At 44.5% G+C, this 16168-nt stretch overlaps 1 protein-coding gene across 1 annotated transcript; it reads left to right on the top strand.

Annotated features, from left to right (window-relative positions):
* Positions 1 to 1324: 1324 nt before the first annotated feature.
* On the top strand, positions 1325 to 15644 carry Cela1 (chymotrypsin like elastase 1). Its single transcript, XM_010628567.1, has 8 exons — positions 1325 to 1364; positions 2187 to 2269; positions 3309 to 3409; positions 4766 to 4891; positions 6731 to 6867; positions 8325 to 8470; positions 14332 to 14481; positions 15506 to 15644. Exons 1-8 carry the CDS (start codon positions 1325 to 1327, stop codon positions 15521 to 15523), a joined length of 801 nt encoding a protein of 266 aa, XP_010626869.1. The 3' UTR covers positions 15524 to 15644.
* Positions 15645 to 16168: the final 524 nt, after the last annotated feature.

Below are 16168 nucleotides of genomic sequence, written 5' to 3'. Positions count from 1 at the left end.
TTACTCTGCCCTTATGAAATAGGCTCTGCCCTTAAAAGTTCACAGCTTTGGAATATGTGATGTCAAGGGGTAGCCTTCAAAGGCCCTCGGCCTCTCCTTGGACTCCTCCCCTGGGCTGAGTCTCCTATTCTCCAGGGAGGAAGGGAGCTAGGAGAATGGCAAAGGCCCCAGATCCCCTGGCCAGTTCAGGCCCTCTCTCTGAGGTCCACTTTGTGTCTGAATGCAAGAGTGAAACCTCCAGGTGACCTGAGCGTGAAAGTGCAACTCTGAACAGCTCAAGGACCCTGAAAAGGGACAGTAGTAGACTTCTTCAAACACCTTTGCAGGCAACTCCCGCTGCTGCAGGCATGAAGCCTGGCTTCTGCAGTATGGGGATGACAAAAGCCCCAGGACAGCCAGGTGATTTTCCTGCTTCCCTGTAGGCCTCCAGGCACCTCCCCGCCCGAATTAAAATCTCCCACTTTACTGTCATCACCGCTCCACCCACAGTCCTCCACTCCAGGCCTGCAGTGGCTCTAATCACTTCAATCACTTTCTCTAATCACTTTTGGACACTTCGTACCCAATCCAAGGACCTCTGCCCTCCTCACAGTACCGTGCACCTCCCTGCTTTCTCCTCTGTTGACCCTAAGTGTTCTGCCCCTCGCCTCCTGTGCGCTCTGCCCCTAATTCTCATAACCACAGACCGCCATCCCATTCTGAAGTTCCCCTCATCAGTCCTGCCCCATGTTCTCCCAGGAGCTCTCTTTTCAGCTGAGGTCTTCCCGATCTGTTTCTCAGCACTTCCTTTCACCAGAATTCTCTCTAGGGCATTCGCTGTGCTCCTGCCTGCACCCACACCTATATGCAAGGGACACACCCTAGCCCCCTCTCTGGGGTGCCTTCTTCCTGCTAACCACTCTGCCCCTCCGGCTCTGCCTTCCCCTCCTAGAGCACAGGCAGGTCTCCGCATTTATGGTACAACTCGGAGCAGTGGGATAGTGGTGGATGCCGGGGGTAGGATGACGAAGATGCAGCACTCCAAGGGAAGAGTGGTCTTGGTTCTCCGCTTTAGTTTTGAAAAAAGTGCTTGTTGGGTGCTTTTCAACCAAGAGCAGGTGATTAACTGAGCTCCAACCTTGTTCTGTCTTTGCATAACAGATAAATTAGTTGACTGGAAAAGCAATCTTTTCATTTGTACTCCTGTGTCACCTGTGATTTTCCCTTCCATCCACCCACAGCCCTGTCAGCAGGCAGGAAGAAGGTCAGCAAAGCTGCTGATAAGAGCAGTATAAAGAGGGCTCGGTTCGTGGGAGGGGGGTCAGTGGTCTACTGCACTGGCAACATGCTGTGCTTCCTTGTGCTTACCACCCTGGTCCTGTACGGTAAGTGGAGCATTTGGCCTGAGTTTTATAGGGAGGGGAATTTTTGCACAAGGATCAGAATGTCTTCCCCAAGCCCAGGACAGCTCCCTACTCTGAGTAGGGGGTGGGGTCCTCTGCGCATGAGTCTAGTAAGTCTATTATCCTGGGTTGTAAGATAGAAAAGATAAGATTACCATCGGCCATGCAAGGCCTTTCTTGGTGAAAGCTCTCAGAGCCACGAAACAGAAAGAAGCCCCTTCCAAGAGACCAGAGCTTCCCCACCAGCCCTTTTGTTGTTGTTGTTTTTTTGAGACAGGATCTCGCTTTATGGTTCAGGCTGGCCCTGAACTCACTGTGTTGCCCAGGCTGACCTTGAACTTGTGGAGATCCTCCTGCCTTAACCTCCTGAATGCTGGGATTATAGGCACACACCGACACTCCTGACAGAGAATATCCTGAATGGGGTGTGGCTGGGATTAGTCCTGCTGTCCATGCCCACTGGAAAATCCTGCCAAACATCAGGGGAGGAGTTCCCTCAAGCCAAGGGTGGACCCTGAGCAAACCAAGACTACAAGGAGCCTCTGGGCTCTGGTGACTCTTGTTAGGTCCTTCATAGCATGCTAGAATTCTAGGACACCTGGGAAAAGCAGAAGGTACTCAGCTGTCCCTGCTTTCACAGGGGGTTCAGAGAACTCACAGCAGGGCCCTTCACCAGTTGTTAGAGAAGGGCTGTGAATTTGCAGACAAGGCTAACATTCCGCAAAGCACAGCAGCCACTCCCCCATCCCCACCAGAGCTGACCCCATGCTTAGTCATCACTCACTTTTCTTCCGCTCCACAAAGGACACAGCACCCAGGACTTTCCAGATACTAATGCACGAGTAGTTGGAGGGAATGAGGCCAAGAAGAACTCCTGGCCCTCTCAGGTGGGTGTTCCCTCACAGCCCAGACTTGCGACTCAGTGAGTGTTGGTGTGTACTTATAGAAAGTACTGTGTATGTTTGTGCATATTCTTCTCAACCAGCAGCTTGCCAGCTGTCTGGATCCTGTTTTAAAGATGAATGGGACCAGGCTTATTTGGGTTCCTAAATGCAAAAGGCTTAGCAGAGGGAATCTGACACCAACCAGACGTTCCCGGCGCACGTTCACCCAAACACAGACCACCTTTGTGCTCCCAGCAACACCCCTCGGGACATCGTTGCAAGACTGTGTTCCAGGCCCACAAATGCCCTCTGCACTCCACACGGTGCATGTCACACGCGTGCATGTACACAGTACACAAGCAGTTGCTTATTTGGGTCAAGAGTTTCCGTTTTTGTAACAGGACAGCTGTGCCCTGCTTTAAGCAAATCTAAATGTATAAAACTGGTAACTTAACAGATGAATAGCCACACTTTGAGAGGAATCGCTGCAAATGCACTTTACAATAGTTTGAGCCCTGTTTTTCGGTTGTAAGACTGGAGGAGAGGCAAACTGATGAAAACGACCCGTCCGTCAGTGTGGGCCAGCCTTCCCGAAATGGGGGTGTTAGAGAACACCGACGGGAGTGCTCTGGAGACCTAAGTTGCAGGACTTGGATGAAAGAGCAATACGTTGGCTACATTTCCTTCCCAAGAAAGAACAGTGACAAAAGGACCTGAGTTCCAAGTTCGGTTCAACAGACGAACTTGCCAAATACACTCCGTGTGTGCCTTTGTTACCCCACCCACTTACCTATCCAGCAAATATCACCCAGCAATGGGGCATTCTTGTGAGCTGACCCCAGAAGCATCTCCACACCCCTTATCAACTATACCACCATCAATCATAGCAACTGGCAAATCAGATAAAACCTACTTGCTATCCTTAGTCCAGAAAGATGGAGAATGTTTTGAGGGATGGCAGGAATTTAAGGAGGCGATATGTTTGGGGCAAAGCCTTTTGAGAAACACCAACCTATCCCTCCCCTCTCTCTTTCCCCTCTAGATTTCCCTCCAGTATTCCTCTCTAGGTTCCTGGGACCACACCTGTGGAGGGACCCTCATCAGAAAGAACTGGGTGTTGACAGCTGCCCACTGTGTAGACCGGTGAGAAAAGCGACGATCAGCTTTTCTGAGCCCCCGGGAGGAGGAGACGCTGGATTTGCTGAAAGATGTCTAGCTGATTTCTCTGGGCAGGGGTGAACAGCGTGGCACCACCCAGCCTGTTCATGTTTGGAGATCATTGTAGCAGGCAGATAGCATAGGGAAAAGTATACGTTTTGGAGTCAGACTCGGGTTCAAATGTTGTTTTGCCATCTTCTAGCTGTGTAACCTAAGAGACATAGCTTCTCTCTTCTCCCATTCCCTTATGTCTGAAATAAAATGATACTATCCGTTTGGTAGAGTTGTGAGGATTGAGTATTTAAGTGCCTAGCCAACATAGGATTAGTAACTATTTTTTCACTGTTGTCATGAGCAATGGTTCTCAAATTTGAGATGTAACCAAATCATGTGGAAGACACAGATGGTTGAGCCTCACTAAGCAGAATTTCTGATTTGGTAAGTCCACAAGGAGGCCTGATGATAGGCATTTCCTTTTTTATTTTTATTTTTTTTAAAGATAGGGTCTCACTTTGTAGTTCAGGCTGGCCCTGAACTCACTATGTAGCCCAGGCTGGCCTCAAACTCGAGGCGATCCTCCTGCCTCAGCCTCCCAAGTGATGAGGGGAGGAATTTCCTTTTTGGTGTGTGCGATATTAAGGATTAAACCCAGGGTCTTCACACTGAGCTGTATGTATAACACCTGTTTATTTTATATTTTATTTGAAGACGGGGTCTCACTAAAGTCACTAAGTTGCTTGGGCAGGGCACAAACTTGGGACCCTTCTGCCTCAGCCTCCCAGAATTCTGGACTTGCAGGCATGTGCCACCATGCCCCGCTCTGATGATAGACATTTCTAACAAGTCTCTGGGTGATGGCTAACGTTTGCAGACAGAGGATCACACTTTTAAGAATTACTAGTCTATGCCAGGCGTGGTGGCACACCTGTAATCCCAGAACTTGGGAGGCTGAGACAGGAGAATCACTATTGAGTTTGAAGCCAGCCTGGGCCACATAGTGAGTTCAAGGTCATCCCAAAAACAAAATGAATAAAAAAGTTTATACTCCCCTCGAAATTGCCTTGTGGCCCACAGCCGTTATTTCATTTAGTCTCCCCACACTTGTCCCAGGTTATGAGATGTGAAAATGAAGCTGATAGTGTTTTTCACTCTCACAAGTTAGTAAATCAGAGCGAAGAGCTTGTTATTTCTTCATCTTTGAGGCTCTTTTGTCCTCCTCTGCCTGAGCCAGATAAGATGGAGTCCTGTCCTAACGATAAGATGTAAGACGGTTTTCCAACCTTTCTCTGAAGGGACAAGAGAGTTCCCTGGAACACTCAGGATTTCCTTCTCTCGCTCCAGTTCCCTGACCTTCCGTGTGGTGGTTGGAGAACACAACCTGAAGCAGAGTGAAGGCACTGAGCAGACTGTGAGTGTGCAGAAGATTGTGAAACATCCAAACTGGAACGCCAACAACGTGGCTGCTGGGTAAGAGCTAGGTCAGGCTGGCCCTCTGCTGGGAGGTGGAGGGTCTTGGCTTCCATCAGATCTTTTGCCAGAGGGCTAGCAGGACTGCACTGTCTGAAACTTGGTCTGTGGCTCATGGCCTGACCTTTGGATGAGGAGCCAGCTGAGCCCAAGAGAATACTATGTCCTACAGGGAAGCAATGAGCTGGCTCATCCAGGGGGACTTTGAGAATTTAGATTTGGGAGAGATTCAGAACTTCGGGTCTTAAGGATTAGTTTGATGTAAGAAGGTTTGCATTATTGGATTACCTGAAGTCTCTTCTCTGTAGATCTTAACATTTCTGCCTTTTGTTTTGTTGTTGTTGTTTGTGTGGTTTTGGTTTTTTTTTTTGGAACCAGGGATTGAACTCGGGTCCTTGCGCTTGCCAGGCAGGCCACCGAACCGCTGAGCGAAATCACCGGCCTTATGTTTTTATTCTTTTTTTTTTAATAACAAGTTTTTTTATTTTTTTGGTACCAGGGATTGAACTTGGGCCCTTGTGCTTGGGAGGCAGGGGACAGAACCACTGAGCCACATCCCCAGCCCTTGGTTTTGGTTTTTTAAGACAGGGTCTCAGCCGGGCATGGTGGTACACATGCCTGTAATCCCAGCACTTGGGAGGCTGAAGCAGGAGGATCACTGTGAGTTCGAGACCAGCCTGGGCTACACAGTGAGAGTTCCAGGTCAGTCTCAACTATTTAGTGAGACCCTGTTTCAAACAAAACAAAACAAACAAACAAACAAAGACAGGGTCTCACTACGTAGTTGAGACTGACCTGGAACGCACTATGTAGCCCAGGCTGGTCTCGAACTCACAGCGCTCCTCCTGCCTCAGCCCCCCGCCCCGAGTGCTGGGATTACAGGCATGCGCCACCACACACGGCTGCCTTTTGTTTTTTGATGTTATGTATTATTTGTATGTGATAGGTTCCATCAGTAAGAGAAAATTTTCTCTTCCTTCTTCTCCTCCTCCTCCTCCCTCTTCTTCCTCCTTCCTCCTTCTTCTTTTTCCTGGAGATTGAAGCCAGAGCCTAGTCCATGCTAGTCAGGGACTCTACCACGGAGCTACACCTCCACCTCAAAAATAAATTTCTTAAAGTGAGTCTTACATAGGAGAGATTTACAAGAGTGAGTTGTAGACTTCTGGAAAGGAAATCAGGAGAATGTGGCCAGGTCTGAGGTGGGGTTTTAGCTCCATAGCAGAGAGCTTGACTATTATGTGAGAGACCCTGGATTTGACCCTCAAGCACTGGGAAAGAAAAAAAAAAGGCAGGGGTTAATTCTAGAGTATGGAGTTAGAGTTCAAATAATTGAGGAATTTCTACAGAGCTTTCAGAGCCACACAGTATTTTATGTCTTTCTTCTTTGAGAACGTTGCCACCAAGATCATGCCATCTGCTCATTTCTGACTCCTCAGTTGCCACCTCCCTGGGTTGCAGACTTTGGCATGAAGCTGCAATACTGATATTCCACCAGCAGATGCTGCTGTTAAACATAAAATGTCCCATAGCTCAGCTACTTAGTGGGTTAGCCCTCATTTACTTTTGTTTGTTTGTTTGCTGTTTTTTGAGGCAGGGTCTCACTATGTAGTTGAGACTGACCTGGAACTCACTGTGTAGCCCAGGCTGGTCTAGAACTCCCAGCGATCCTCCTGCCTCAGCCTCCAGAGTGCTGGGATTACAGGCTTGTCCCACCATGCCCGCTGCCCTTCATTTAGATTTAGCTTTCAACTCCATGGGGACACAAAGGCTTAGTGACCTTAGTGCAGGTGTGGACCTGAGGGAAGGTTTGATTCCAAAGTGACTTCTCTCCTCCTGCAGCTATGACATCGCCCTTCTGCGCCTGGCCAAGAGCGTTACCCTCAACAGCAACGTGCAGCTAGGAGCTCTGCCCCAGGAAGGAGTCATCCTGGCTAACGACACTCCCTGCTATATCACAGGCTGGGGCATGACCAAGAGTAAGTCACCTACGTTGGCACCATTCACCACTGTGATCTTGATTAGTAGTTGAGTTACTAAGGCATACTCTTTTGTGGTGTTAAGTATTTAAAGCCAGAGACCATTATTCTAAGGAACCATAGATAAAATAGCTGATGCATTAAACCAAACTAAGAATAAACTATGGCACAGTTGAGTCAGAGAATCAGACTCTTCAAACTAAAAACAGTCTTACCAAAGAGAGTAGTTATTATGTGGTGGTGGTGGGGATACTGGGGAATGAACCCAAGGCCTTTGTAATGAGCTACATTCTCAGCCCTTTTTCATTTTTTTAATTGTGAGACAGGGTCTTGCTAAATTGCCCGAGCTGGGTTTGAACCTGTGATGTTCTTGCCTCAGCCTTCCAGAGTGTTGGGATTCCAGATGGTGTCACCACACATAGGTCAAACAGGTTTTTGTACTAGTTCTCATTTTGTATATGAGGAAAGAAGAACCAAAAATATTAAGGATCATAATCACATGACTAGTTAGTGCAAAATTAGGACCAGAACCTAGGTGTTCTCTCACTTTGGTGGTTGTTACAGCATTGTGCTATCTCCAAGCAATGGGCTGAGTTACAGTGAATAAGACATGGGTAGGTGTAGATCTAGGTAAGTCAGGGCAAGAAGAGGCTTCAGCTTTTCTCTAATCATCACAGAAAATATTCAGATAATGTGGAGCCAGGCGTGGTGGCGCACACCTGTAATCCTAGCACTTAGGAGGCTGAGGTAGGTGGATCACTGCAAGTTTGAGGCCAGCCTGGGCTACTTACAGTAGTGAGCCTAGCCTGAACCTTACTGCAAAACCTTGTCTAAGAAAAAGAACGTGGAAATGTGAGAGGGCTGTGAACAGAAGCCTGTTAGCCACCAGGCAGCATTTGAGTTTCTGAAAGGCAAGCAAGGCCTTGCTGTGAGCAGTCATTCTGCTGGAAAACCCTGGAGCTGAGAGACATTTCTAATCTGCCTCTGCTCTCAATTTGTTTAACGTCATTGTAGTTCAATTTCTTGATGTATGACATGAAAGGGTTGTCATGATGAAAAATGACACATATGCAAAAGCTTTGAAAAGGCAAAAGGGCTAGAGACAGAAAAGCTGTGCCAAGTTCTTAAGAAATGAAAACAGGTGTGTACCATCCTCATTCTGCTTTGTGAGGCTTACAGTGTAAGAAGTAGGACAGATAAGTTATCAACCAGTAAGATCATTCTTGTCACTTAACAAAGTTACCCACAAGTACAAAAGGCAGGGGTAGGATTGTTGGCTTAGACTTAGAGCCTGGGAAGAATAAGAGGCCTGTAATTGCCATATAGAGAGAAGAGGATCTGTGACATACAACAGAGAGAAGGAGCTTATCCTGAGCTTGGGAAGTTTTGGCAGGTGTGGAAGGATTTTTTTCCCCTGGACAAAATCAGGGCTGACTTCCAATGTGTGTCCTGTTCAGCCAATGGGCAGGTGTCCCAGACCCTGCAGGAGGCTTACCTGCCCAGCGTGAGCCACGCCATCTGCTCCAGCTCTTCCTACTGGGGCTCCATTGTGAAGAACACCATGGTGTGTGCTGGCGGAGATGGGGTTCGCTCTGGATGCCAGGTGAACACATGGGGGACAGGTCAGAAATCCCACCCCCATCCCTTCTGCTCTCTGCCTTTGACCCTCTACCTTTTGCTCACTCTGTTCCATACCTACTCTTGCACCTAGGTATAGACTCAACTTTCTACTCTTGCATCTGAGAATGATTCTGCGCTAGTAATTCTATTCACAGAATCACAAAGTGGAAAGGAACCTCAAAGTTTGCCTTGCTCAGTGTCCCCACCTCAAAAGCTTCAGTGACCCAACCTTTGTGTGTTGGCACATGTGTGTGTTCTCTCCGTATTGTCTGTGGCCTAGATTTGGGGCTGGGCCTAGAAGGGTGGTTGTAATCGTATATAAGAAGGCTCCCAATCCTATCAATCTCATCTTTTTCTTGTGCTTCATCCATCACGGCTTTCTTTACCCCATTTTTTTACAGGAATGGGTACAAGTGAGTGTTTGGGTACAAGTTAGTTTTATATAATAAAGATTATTCTCTACTTACATAAGATCAATCAGCAATAAACCATATTAAAGATTTTCTAATGAAATGGAACGAATGTTCAGTGTGTATCACCCATATTCCAGGCACCAGGGGAATAAAACTATGTCAGTGTGCTCTTCTGCTCTTCCACTTGACATTGTTGGTTCCTCTTTGTATCCTTCATGGTGCCTGGCTAATAGGGGAGGAGCAGAGATACAGTATATTGTAACATACTGCGGCTAAGTATTACAATAAAGACAGGAATAGAGCGATGTGGAAACTCCAAGATAGGTACCACCTCTATTTGCTAAAGTCAGAAAAAAATGTGCCTTTCCTAGGAAAATAGAATCTACAGAAAGTCCTAAAAGTTAAATACAAGTAAGCCAGGTAGAAAAAGGGGGAAAAACAAAACAAAACAAAACAAAAAAACCACTCAGAGAAAAGAAAAGGCATGAATAAAGCATCAGGCCAAGAAACAACTTTCTCACAGCTGAAACAAAGTAGAGATTGGAGGCCCACAAGCCAAATCTGGCCTGCTGCCTGTTTTTGTGCAGCCCACAAGTTTAAAATGTATTATATTTTGAAATGGTTAGGGAAAAAAAATCAAAAGAATAAGGACACAGGAAAAACATATAAAAATTTGCAGCATTTATAAGTGACATCAGGTCATGGCCATCGTTTATTTACCTTTTTTTTTTTCCATTTACCTATTTTTTATGGCTGTTTTTGTACTATAATACAGAGGTTCCTAAAGAGATCATGTGGTCTGCAAAGCCTAATATATTTGCTGTTTGGCCTTTACACAAGAAATTTGCTAACCCCTAGGCTAGAGGATTAACTATTACTTTACTAAGAAATGTCAGAAGATGAGACTAGAGGCCACCAGGAGCCATGTGACTCTCTGACTTAAGGTTTAAGGCCATGCTTAGGGATATGACCTTTATTTCCTAGGCACTGGGAAACCATTGAAGGCTTGTAAATATAACAGCGCAATCAGATTTGCCTTTTAGAAGTGCTCCCTGGTGATGAGGTAGGTGTGCCTTTTGAGAAGGGCAAGAGAGACCAAGAGACTGCTTAAGGGGCTATTGCAGTGATCTAGGTGGGATTTTTTTGTTTTTCTTTTTTTTTTTTTTTTTTTTTTTTTTTTTTTTTTTTTTTTTTTTTTTTTTTTTTTTTTTTTGGACAGGGCCTCACTATGCAGTTTAGGCTGGCCTTGAACAAATGTGCTATGTAACCCAGCCTAGCCTCAAACTCACCTCAATCCTCCTGTCTCCGCCTCCTGAGTGCTAGAATTTCAGGCATGCACCACCACACCAGACTAGGTAGGAAATTTGAGGGCCTGCATCTGGTCAATGGTGGTAGAAATGGAGAGGAGGGAGAGAAGGAAAAGAGAGAGGAAAGAAGGAAGATTTCCCAGTATCTGGCTTAAGTGATGTAGGGTATGGAGTTGGTGCCTCAAACAAGACAAGATTTATAAGGTTTGAACATCCAGGAATAGCTAAGCATCAAGCCAACACCCTCCCAAAAGTTGTAGAATAGGAACACGGGGTGGAGGGACGACACTGGGTTGGGGAAGAACTGTGAATGAAAACATAAACTTGAGTGTTTTCGAGATATGTATAACAAAAAGAACCCACCAGGGTCTAAGAAAGGGCCAGTAATGATAAGAGAAAAGAATGCAGTACAGCTTTACAAACTCTCAGGAAATACTGACAGATCATCACATGGGTGGTCTATGATGCAGCCAGGAACCATAGTAGAAAAGAAGAAAATGGCTACTTAGCAACTGGTGGATCACTGCTGTGCATGGCAAGAACCATTTTAGTAGAGTGGTGAGGGCAGAAGCTTAAGAAATATAGAAGGGAATGCAGATTACTCTTCCAAGAATCTTGGATGAAACAGAGAAACAAAAAAAGGTCTGGTAGCTTTAAGGACAGCTAGTCATGGAAGAGGTGAATCTTTTAAAAGGGAAGAAAATTGAGTGCATTAATAGGCAGAGAGGAAAGTATCTGGTACAGCCAGGAAATAATGAATGGCACAAGATCCCAGAAGAAAAGGAAGACATGGAACCAGCAGCACTGACTTTGGCCAGGAAGAGGGATACCAGACGTGCACAGGGACTTGAAAGAGTTTGCAGGTTGGGTAGCTGGAAGTTGGCAGGCATTCTGAATTATTGCTTCTGGTTACTCATGAATTAGGATGAGTCAATTTGGCTACAGAAAATGAAGAGGCAAAGGTTGTAGAAGTCTGGGATTATTAAGGTGAATGGGCAGATTGTCCTCCGAGATGTTGAGGTTGGAGATGAGGCAATGACCACGTGGGTGTGTGCTTCACTCCATTTTGCTCAAATACAAGATGTAAGAAATAGCTACATCCGAGGCTGGGTTTTCCTGCAAGACTACCACAATAGTACATGACTGCAGATCATTTACAAGATTCAAGCGATGTAGAAGAGGAAGAGAATTTGTTAGCGGGAGGCTGACAATAGTTGAAATAGTAGAATGAAAGAATTAAAGGGATTTTTGTGAATCCAAAGAACTATGGAAATAAGGCAATCAACACATCTCAGTTTTCACTGTGACTTTCCTTTGTTAAAAGTCGAGCGGTGTGGGGAGGCAGAACTAGGCATACTGCAGCATCTTCCAGGTGCTCACCACCCAGCCAGCTCCAGGTGTAACGTGTAGCCTCCTGAGTTAATTCTAATCTTTCTGCTCTCTTGAGACCTTTGATTTTCAAAAATTAAAGTACTTTTCTTCAGGCTGCCACTCAGGTCCCTTTCACTGGAATTTCCCCAATAGTGGGTCTTCTGGGATTTTGGATTTCTAAGTCCCTTTCTCCTCAAAGTGGATTCACTGTCACCTCCCAATTCAATCAACCTATTCCCACTACTTTCTTCTCCAGCTCTTCCTTCTGCTGTGAAATCTTCAGTCACACCCTCCATCTCTCCAGAGCTCCAGTCAATCTCTTTTAAGGTCAATTAGCATACGACAGCAGTACTCACAACTCAGTTTTCTTCTGATCCTCTAGCTCTGAAATACTCTCAAGTCCTTTTTAGGATAGAGATGGAAGGGAGTTAGGCTGTTTTGTTTGGGTACAATAATCTAGGGAAAACACATTTTCCCAAATAGCATTTGGGGTACAGGAACAGAAAAAGTGGTAGTTTAAGGACAGCTAGTCATGGAGGAGGAGAATCTTTTAAAAGCTAGTCCCTCTTTAAAAGAATTATCTCCAATTTAAGCTTTTGTTTTTGTTTTTTTTTTCTCTAGTTCTTCTGTTTGTTTTTTGAGAAAGGGTCTCACTATGTAGTGCAGCCTGGCCTTGAACTACTATGTAGCCCAGGCTGGAATGAACTAACAGGTGGTCCACCTACCTCAGCCTCTCCAGTGCGGGAATACAGGTGTGCACCACCACACCTGGTCTAGTTCTATAAATTTAATTCTTTTTTGAAGCTATACCTATTAAATTGGCACATACTGTAAGACCATGAAGCTCGGTCGTGGAAAAGAAGAGTCATTGTACCAACTCTACTCCTCTAGTTTTCCTTCCCCAGGATGACTTTCAACCCTTTCAGTTGATCTTTTGAGGTGGACCTTTGTATCTCTCTCTCTTATATATATATATATATATATATATACACTTAACTGCTATTTTTCAGTTCAGGTATTACAGGAAGTGCACCCATCCTGCATGAACCTTTCCCTTTACCTTCTCAACCTGCCAAAATAATTTTGGTTAGGTCAGTGTTCATTTTCACTATGTAAAATACTATTAACAATTAAATCATGTAATACTTTAGGATTACTTTTCCTTTCCTACATAACTTACTTTGATTTCCCTGGAGTTAATAAGTACGTAGTTAAGTCAGACCCCTATTCTCCACTAATTTATAAGTCATCTGCTTCATTTTTTTCTTGATACCAGAGATCTGGGACCCCCAGTGGTCTGACCCAGTGGGGTGGTTCTATTTGTGTTCATTATAACATTTAGTTTGTTTTTTTTTTTCTTCTTCTTCTTCTTCTTTCTGGAAATTCAAGACCTTTGATTCTGAAAATGTTCTTTATTGACTATTTCCTTGCCTCCATTTTTTTTTGTGTGTGTGTGTGGTGTTTTGAGACAGGGTCTCACTATGTAGTTGAGACTGACCTGGAACTCACTATGTAGCCTAGGCTGGTGTAGAACTCACAGTGATCCTCCTGCCTCAGCTTCCCAAGTGCTGGGATTACAGGTGTGTGCCACCACACCCAGCATCCTTGCCTCCTTTTTTAGTTTTATCTTTCTAGGTTTTTTCCCCTTGGGCACTAAAGATAAAACCCAGGGCCTTATGCATGCTGGGCAAATGTTCTGTCACTGAGCCACACCCCTAAACCCTCTTTCTAGAATTGATTTTATTCATAGGGTTACCTCCTGGTCCTGTCCTCTATATTATGTTTCTTTGTTGTACTTTAGGTTTCAATTCTTCCAAACTCTCATTTCTACTATCAAATTTATAATTTCTAAGGGCTCCCTTTTTTGGTTCTTTGATTGTTCCATTTAATGATATGTTGTTCTTATACTATGAATGCAGTATTAATTATAGTTCTATAGTTTATTTTCTTCTCCTTGCTTAGACTTTGTTGCCTTCATTTTTTATTTTTATAGATTTGTTTTGGTTTATATTTAGTTTTGTTGTTGTTTCATTTTGTTTTTTCTTTTTTGGTACCAGAGATCGAACTCAGGACCTTGGGTTGCAAGGCAGGCACAGTACCACTGAGCTAAATCCCTGGCCCTGGTTTATATTTATTTTTTGTAGTTCTTAGAGTTGAACCTAAGGCCTTGAGCTTATAAACACAAAGATTAGGGCTGGGGTATAACTCAGTGACAGAAGTGTGTGCTTAGCAAGTGTGAGGCTCTGGATTCAATCCCTAGCACCATAAGGACAAACAACAGAAAGTTTCTATGCTAGCATTATGGAGAGGAAAGATATCAATAAGACATAGTTCCTTACTGAAGAAGTTCATGAATATGCATGCAAAGCAAAAACAAATTATGAGAACAAAATACAAGGCAGACTACGACATAAGTGCTGCAAAAGAAAGGCAGAAGGACTGTGGCTATTTTAGAAAGGAAGAAGAGCCAGGCGTGGTGGCACAAGCCTGTAATCCCAGCACTCAGGAGGCTGAGGCAGGAGGATCCCTGTGAGATCGAGACCAACCTGAGCTACACAGTGAGATCCAGGTCAGTCTCAACTCCATAGTGAGACTCTGTCTCAAAAAAAAAAGAAAGGAAAAAGAGATTCCTTTTGATTGTAGGGATATGAAGGAAGTAAAAATTTGAATTGGAGCTTTAAAACTGTACAGAATTTCACAAGTAGAGATGCATGTGGGCTGAAATTTTAGGGCTCTGCTCTTCTTCCCTTCAGGGTGATTCTGGGGGCCCCCTGCACTGCTTGGTGAATGGTCAGTATGCTGTCCATGGAGTGACCAGCTTTGTGTCCAGCCTTGGCTGCAATGTTGCAAAGAAGCCCACAGTCTTCACCCGTGTCTCTGCTTATATCTCTTGGATAAATAATGTGAGTTTTCTCAAATGATAGATTAAAATAGAGTCACCTTAGCTGGGCATGGTGGTGCATGTCTGCAATCCCAGCACTCGGGAGGTGGAGGCAGGAGGATGGCTGTGAGTTCAAGACCAGCCTGAGCTACATAGTGAGTTCCAGGTCAGTCTCAACTACATGCTGAGACCCTGTCTCAAAAAACCAAAACCAAACAAACAAAAATAGAGTCACCTAGAGATGCAAGGATCGCATGAGTCAGGAACAAAAGATGGGCTGGGAAAGTCATTTGTCTTCCTTACTGCATTCACATATGTAGTCCTTTCCCTTTCCCAGGTAATAGTACCATCGTGAGTTCTCCTGCACGTAACTATTGAGCAGACTTCACCATACTGTTTACTGGTTGGGCTGAGATAGTAATAATAGCAGATCTGAACCAGGTACATATTAGTGTTGTCCTAAGTCAAAGCCAAGGGAAAAACAGCTTCAGAAAGGCCTGCATGCTCCTCTCCCTCAATCTCTTTCTAAGGGCACTGTGAGAATTGTTTTAATTTTTTGTTTTGTTTTTCAGAGACAGTCTTGCCATATAGTCCGTGGCTGCCCCAAACTCACTATGTAGCCTTGGTTGGCCGCAAACTTGAGTTCCTCTTGCCTCAGCCTCCCAAGTGCTACGATTATAACTGTATACCACCAAGTCTAGTCTAAGTTTTGAAAATTTTATCACCTTAAAGAATGTTTGAGAATTAGGACAACTGCCTGCACTGACCTAGTAGTAGAAACACACAATCTGTCTCACTATGCCCTCCAGCCTTCAACCATTCTAGAGCCTTCTAACATAAGTGTTGTCGGCTCACAGCGTTTTAAAGTCTGCCCCATGCCTCTACATGCTAGGTATGTGCCTATAATATTGAGGCTTTCTGAGGCCTACTACTGCCCCTACAAGTCCCCATAAACCACCTACAGAACATATTTAACTTGGAGCCCTGAGAAAATAAGAAAGGAGGTAGATAGAATTTACTGTGGAAATAACTGTCTTTTCTTTCAGGTCATTGCCTCCAACTGAACATTTTTCTGAGTCCAGCAGCCTTCCCAAGATGGTTCTTAGATCTGCATGCAATAGAACTTGAGTTAACAAGAAAAAAAATAGAACTGAGGTTATAGCTCAGTGGTAGAGTGCTTGTGTAAGATGCTCAAGGCTCTGGGTTACAACCTCAGCACTGAAGAAGAAAAAAAAGGCAAAAAAAAAAATTCTGAGACTATTGAGTCAGAACCAGATTTAAAAAAGAAGAAGAAGCAGAGGCTGAAGCAGGATATCACAAGCTTGAAGCCACCCTGGGCTACACAGTTTAAGGCCAGCCTGGAATACATAGTAAGATTCTATTTTAAAAAAAAAAAAAAAAAAAAAAAAAAGAAGATGAAAAGCAAATAAAATGGAATGTACATTATCATACTGTGTCTTTCTATTTGTAATTAAACCCTCCAAAGGAAATGCAGTTACAGTTACAGGACTCAAGTTAGATTTCACCACATCTGTGGGCTGGTTCTTCCCCTTGCTGCTATCTTTACCAGTCCACAAAATAAGCCCAGTGAGAGTGGTTTTACAATTACCCATTTTGGATTATTTTAGTATATACTTAGCCATTAATCTATCTGACACTTTCCCGTGCATATCTGCTATAATGAAATGCACAAAATGCTTTTAAAAATT

Source organism: Fukomys damarensis, unplaced genomic scaffold (genome assembly GCF_012274545.1).
Source record: "Fukomys damarensis isolate Sample0158 unplaced genomic scaffold, DMR_v1.0_HiC HiC_scaffold_15, whole genome shotgun sequence".
Taxonomy (NCBI): Eukaryota; Metazoa; Chordata; class Mammalia; order Rodentia; family Bathyergidae; genus Fukomys; species Fukomys damarensis.
Note: the sequence above shows the minus strand (reverse complement) of the source record. Positions and strands in the feature narration are given on the sequence as shown.

Bases quoted from the DNA above. Each gene is read 5' to 3' on its own strand.
- Cela1 (XM_010628567.1), top strand. From the start codon at position 1,325: ATGCTGTGCTTCCTTGTGCTTACCACCCTGGTCCTGTACG. The intron at 3,410-4,765 runs GTGAGAAAAGCG...CTCTCGCTCCAG, and splicing joins GCTGCCCACTGTGTAGACCG to TTCCCTGACCTTCCGTGTGG. The intron at 4,892-6,730 runs GTAAGAGCTAGG...CTCCTCCTGCAG, and splicing joins GCCAACAACGTGGCTGCTGG to CTATGACATCGCCCTTCTGC.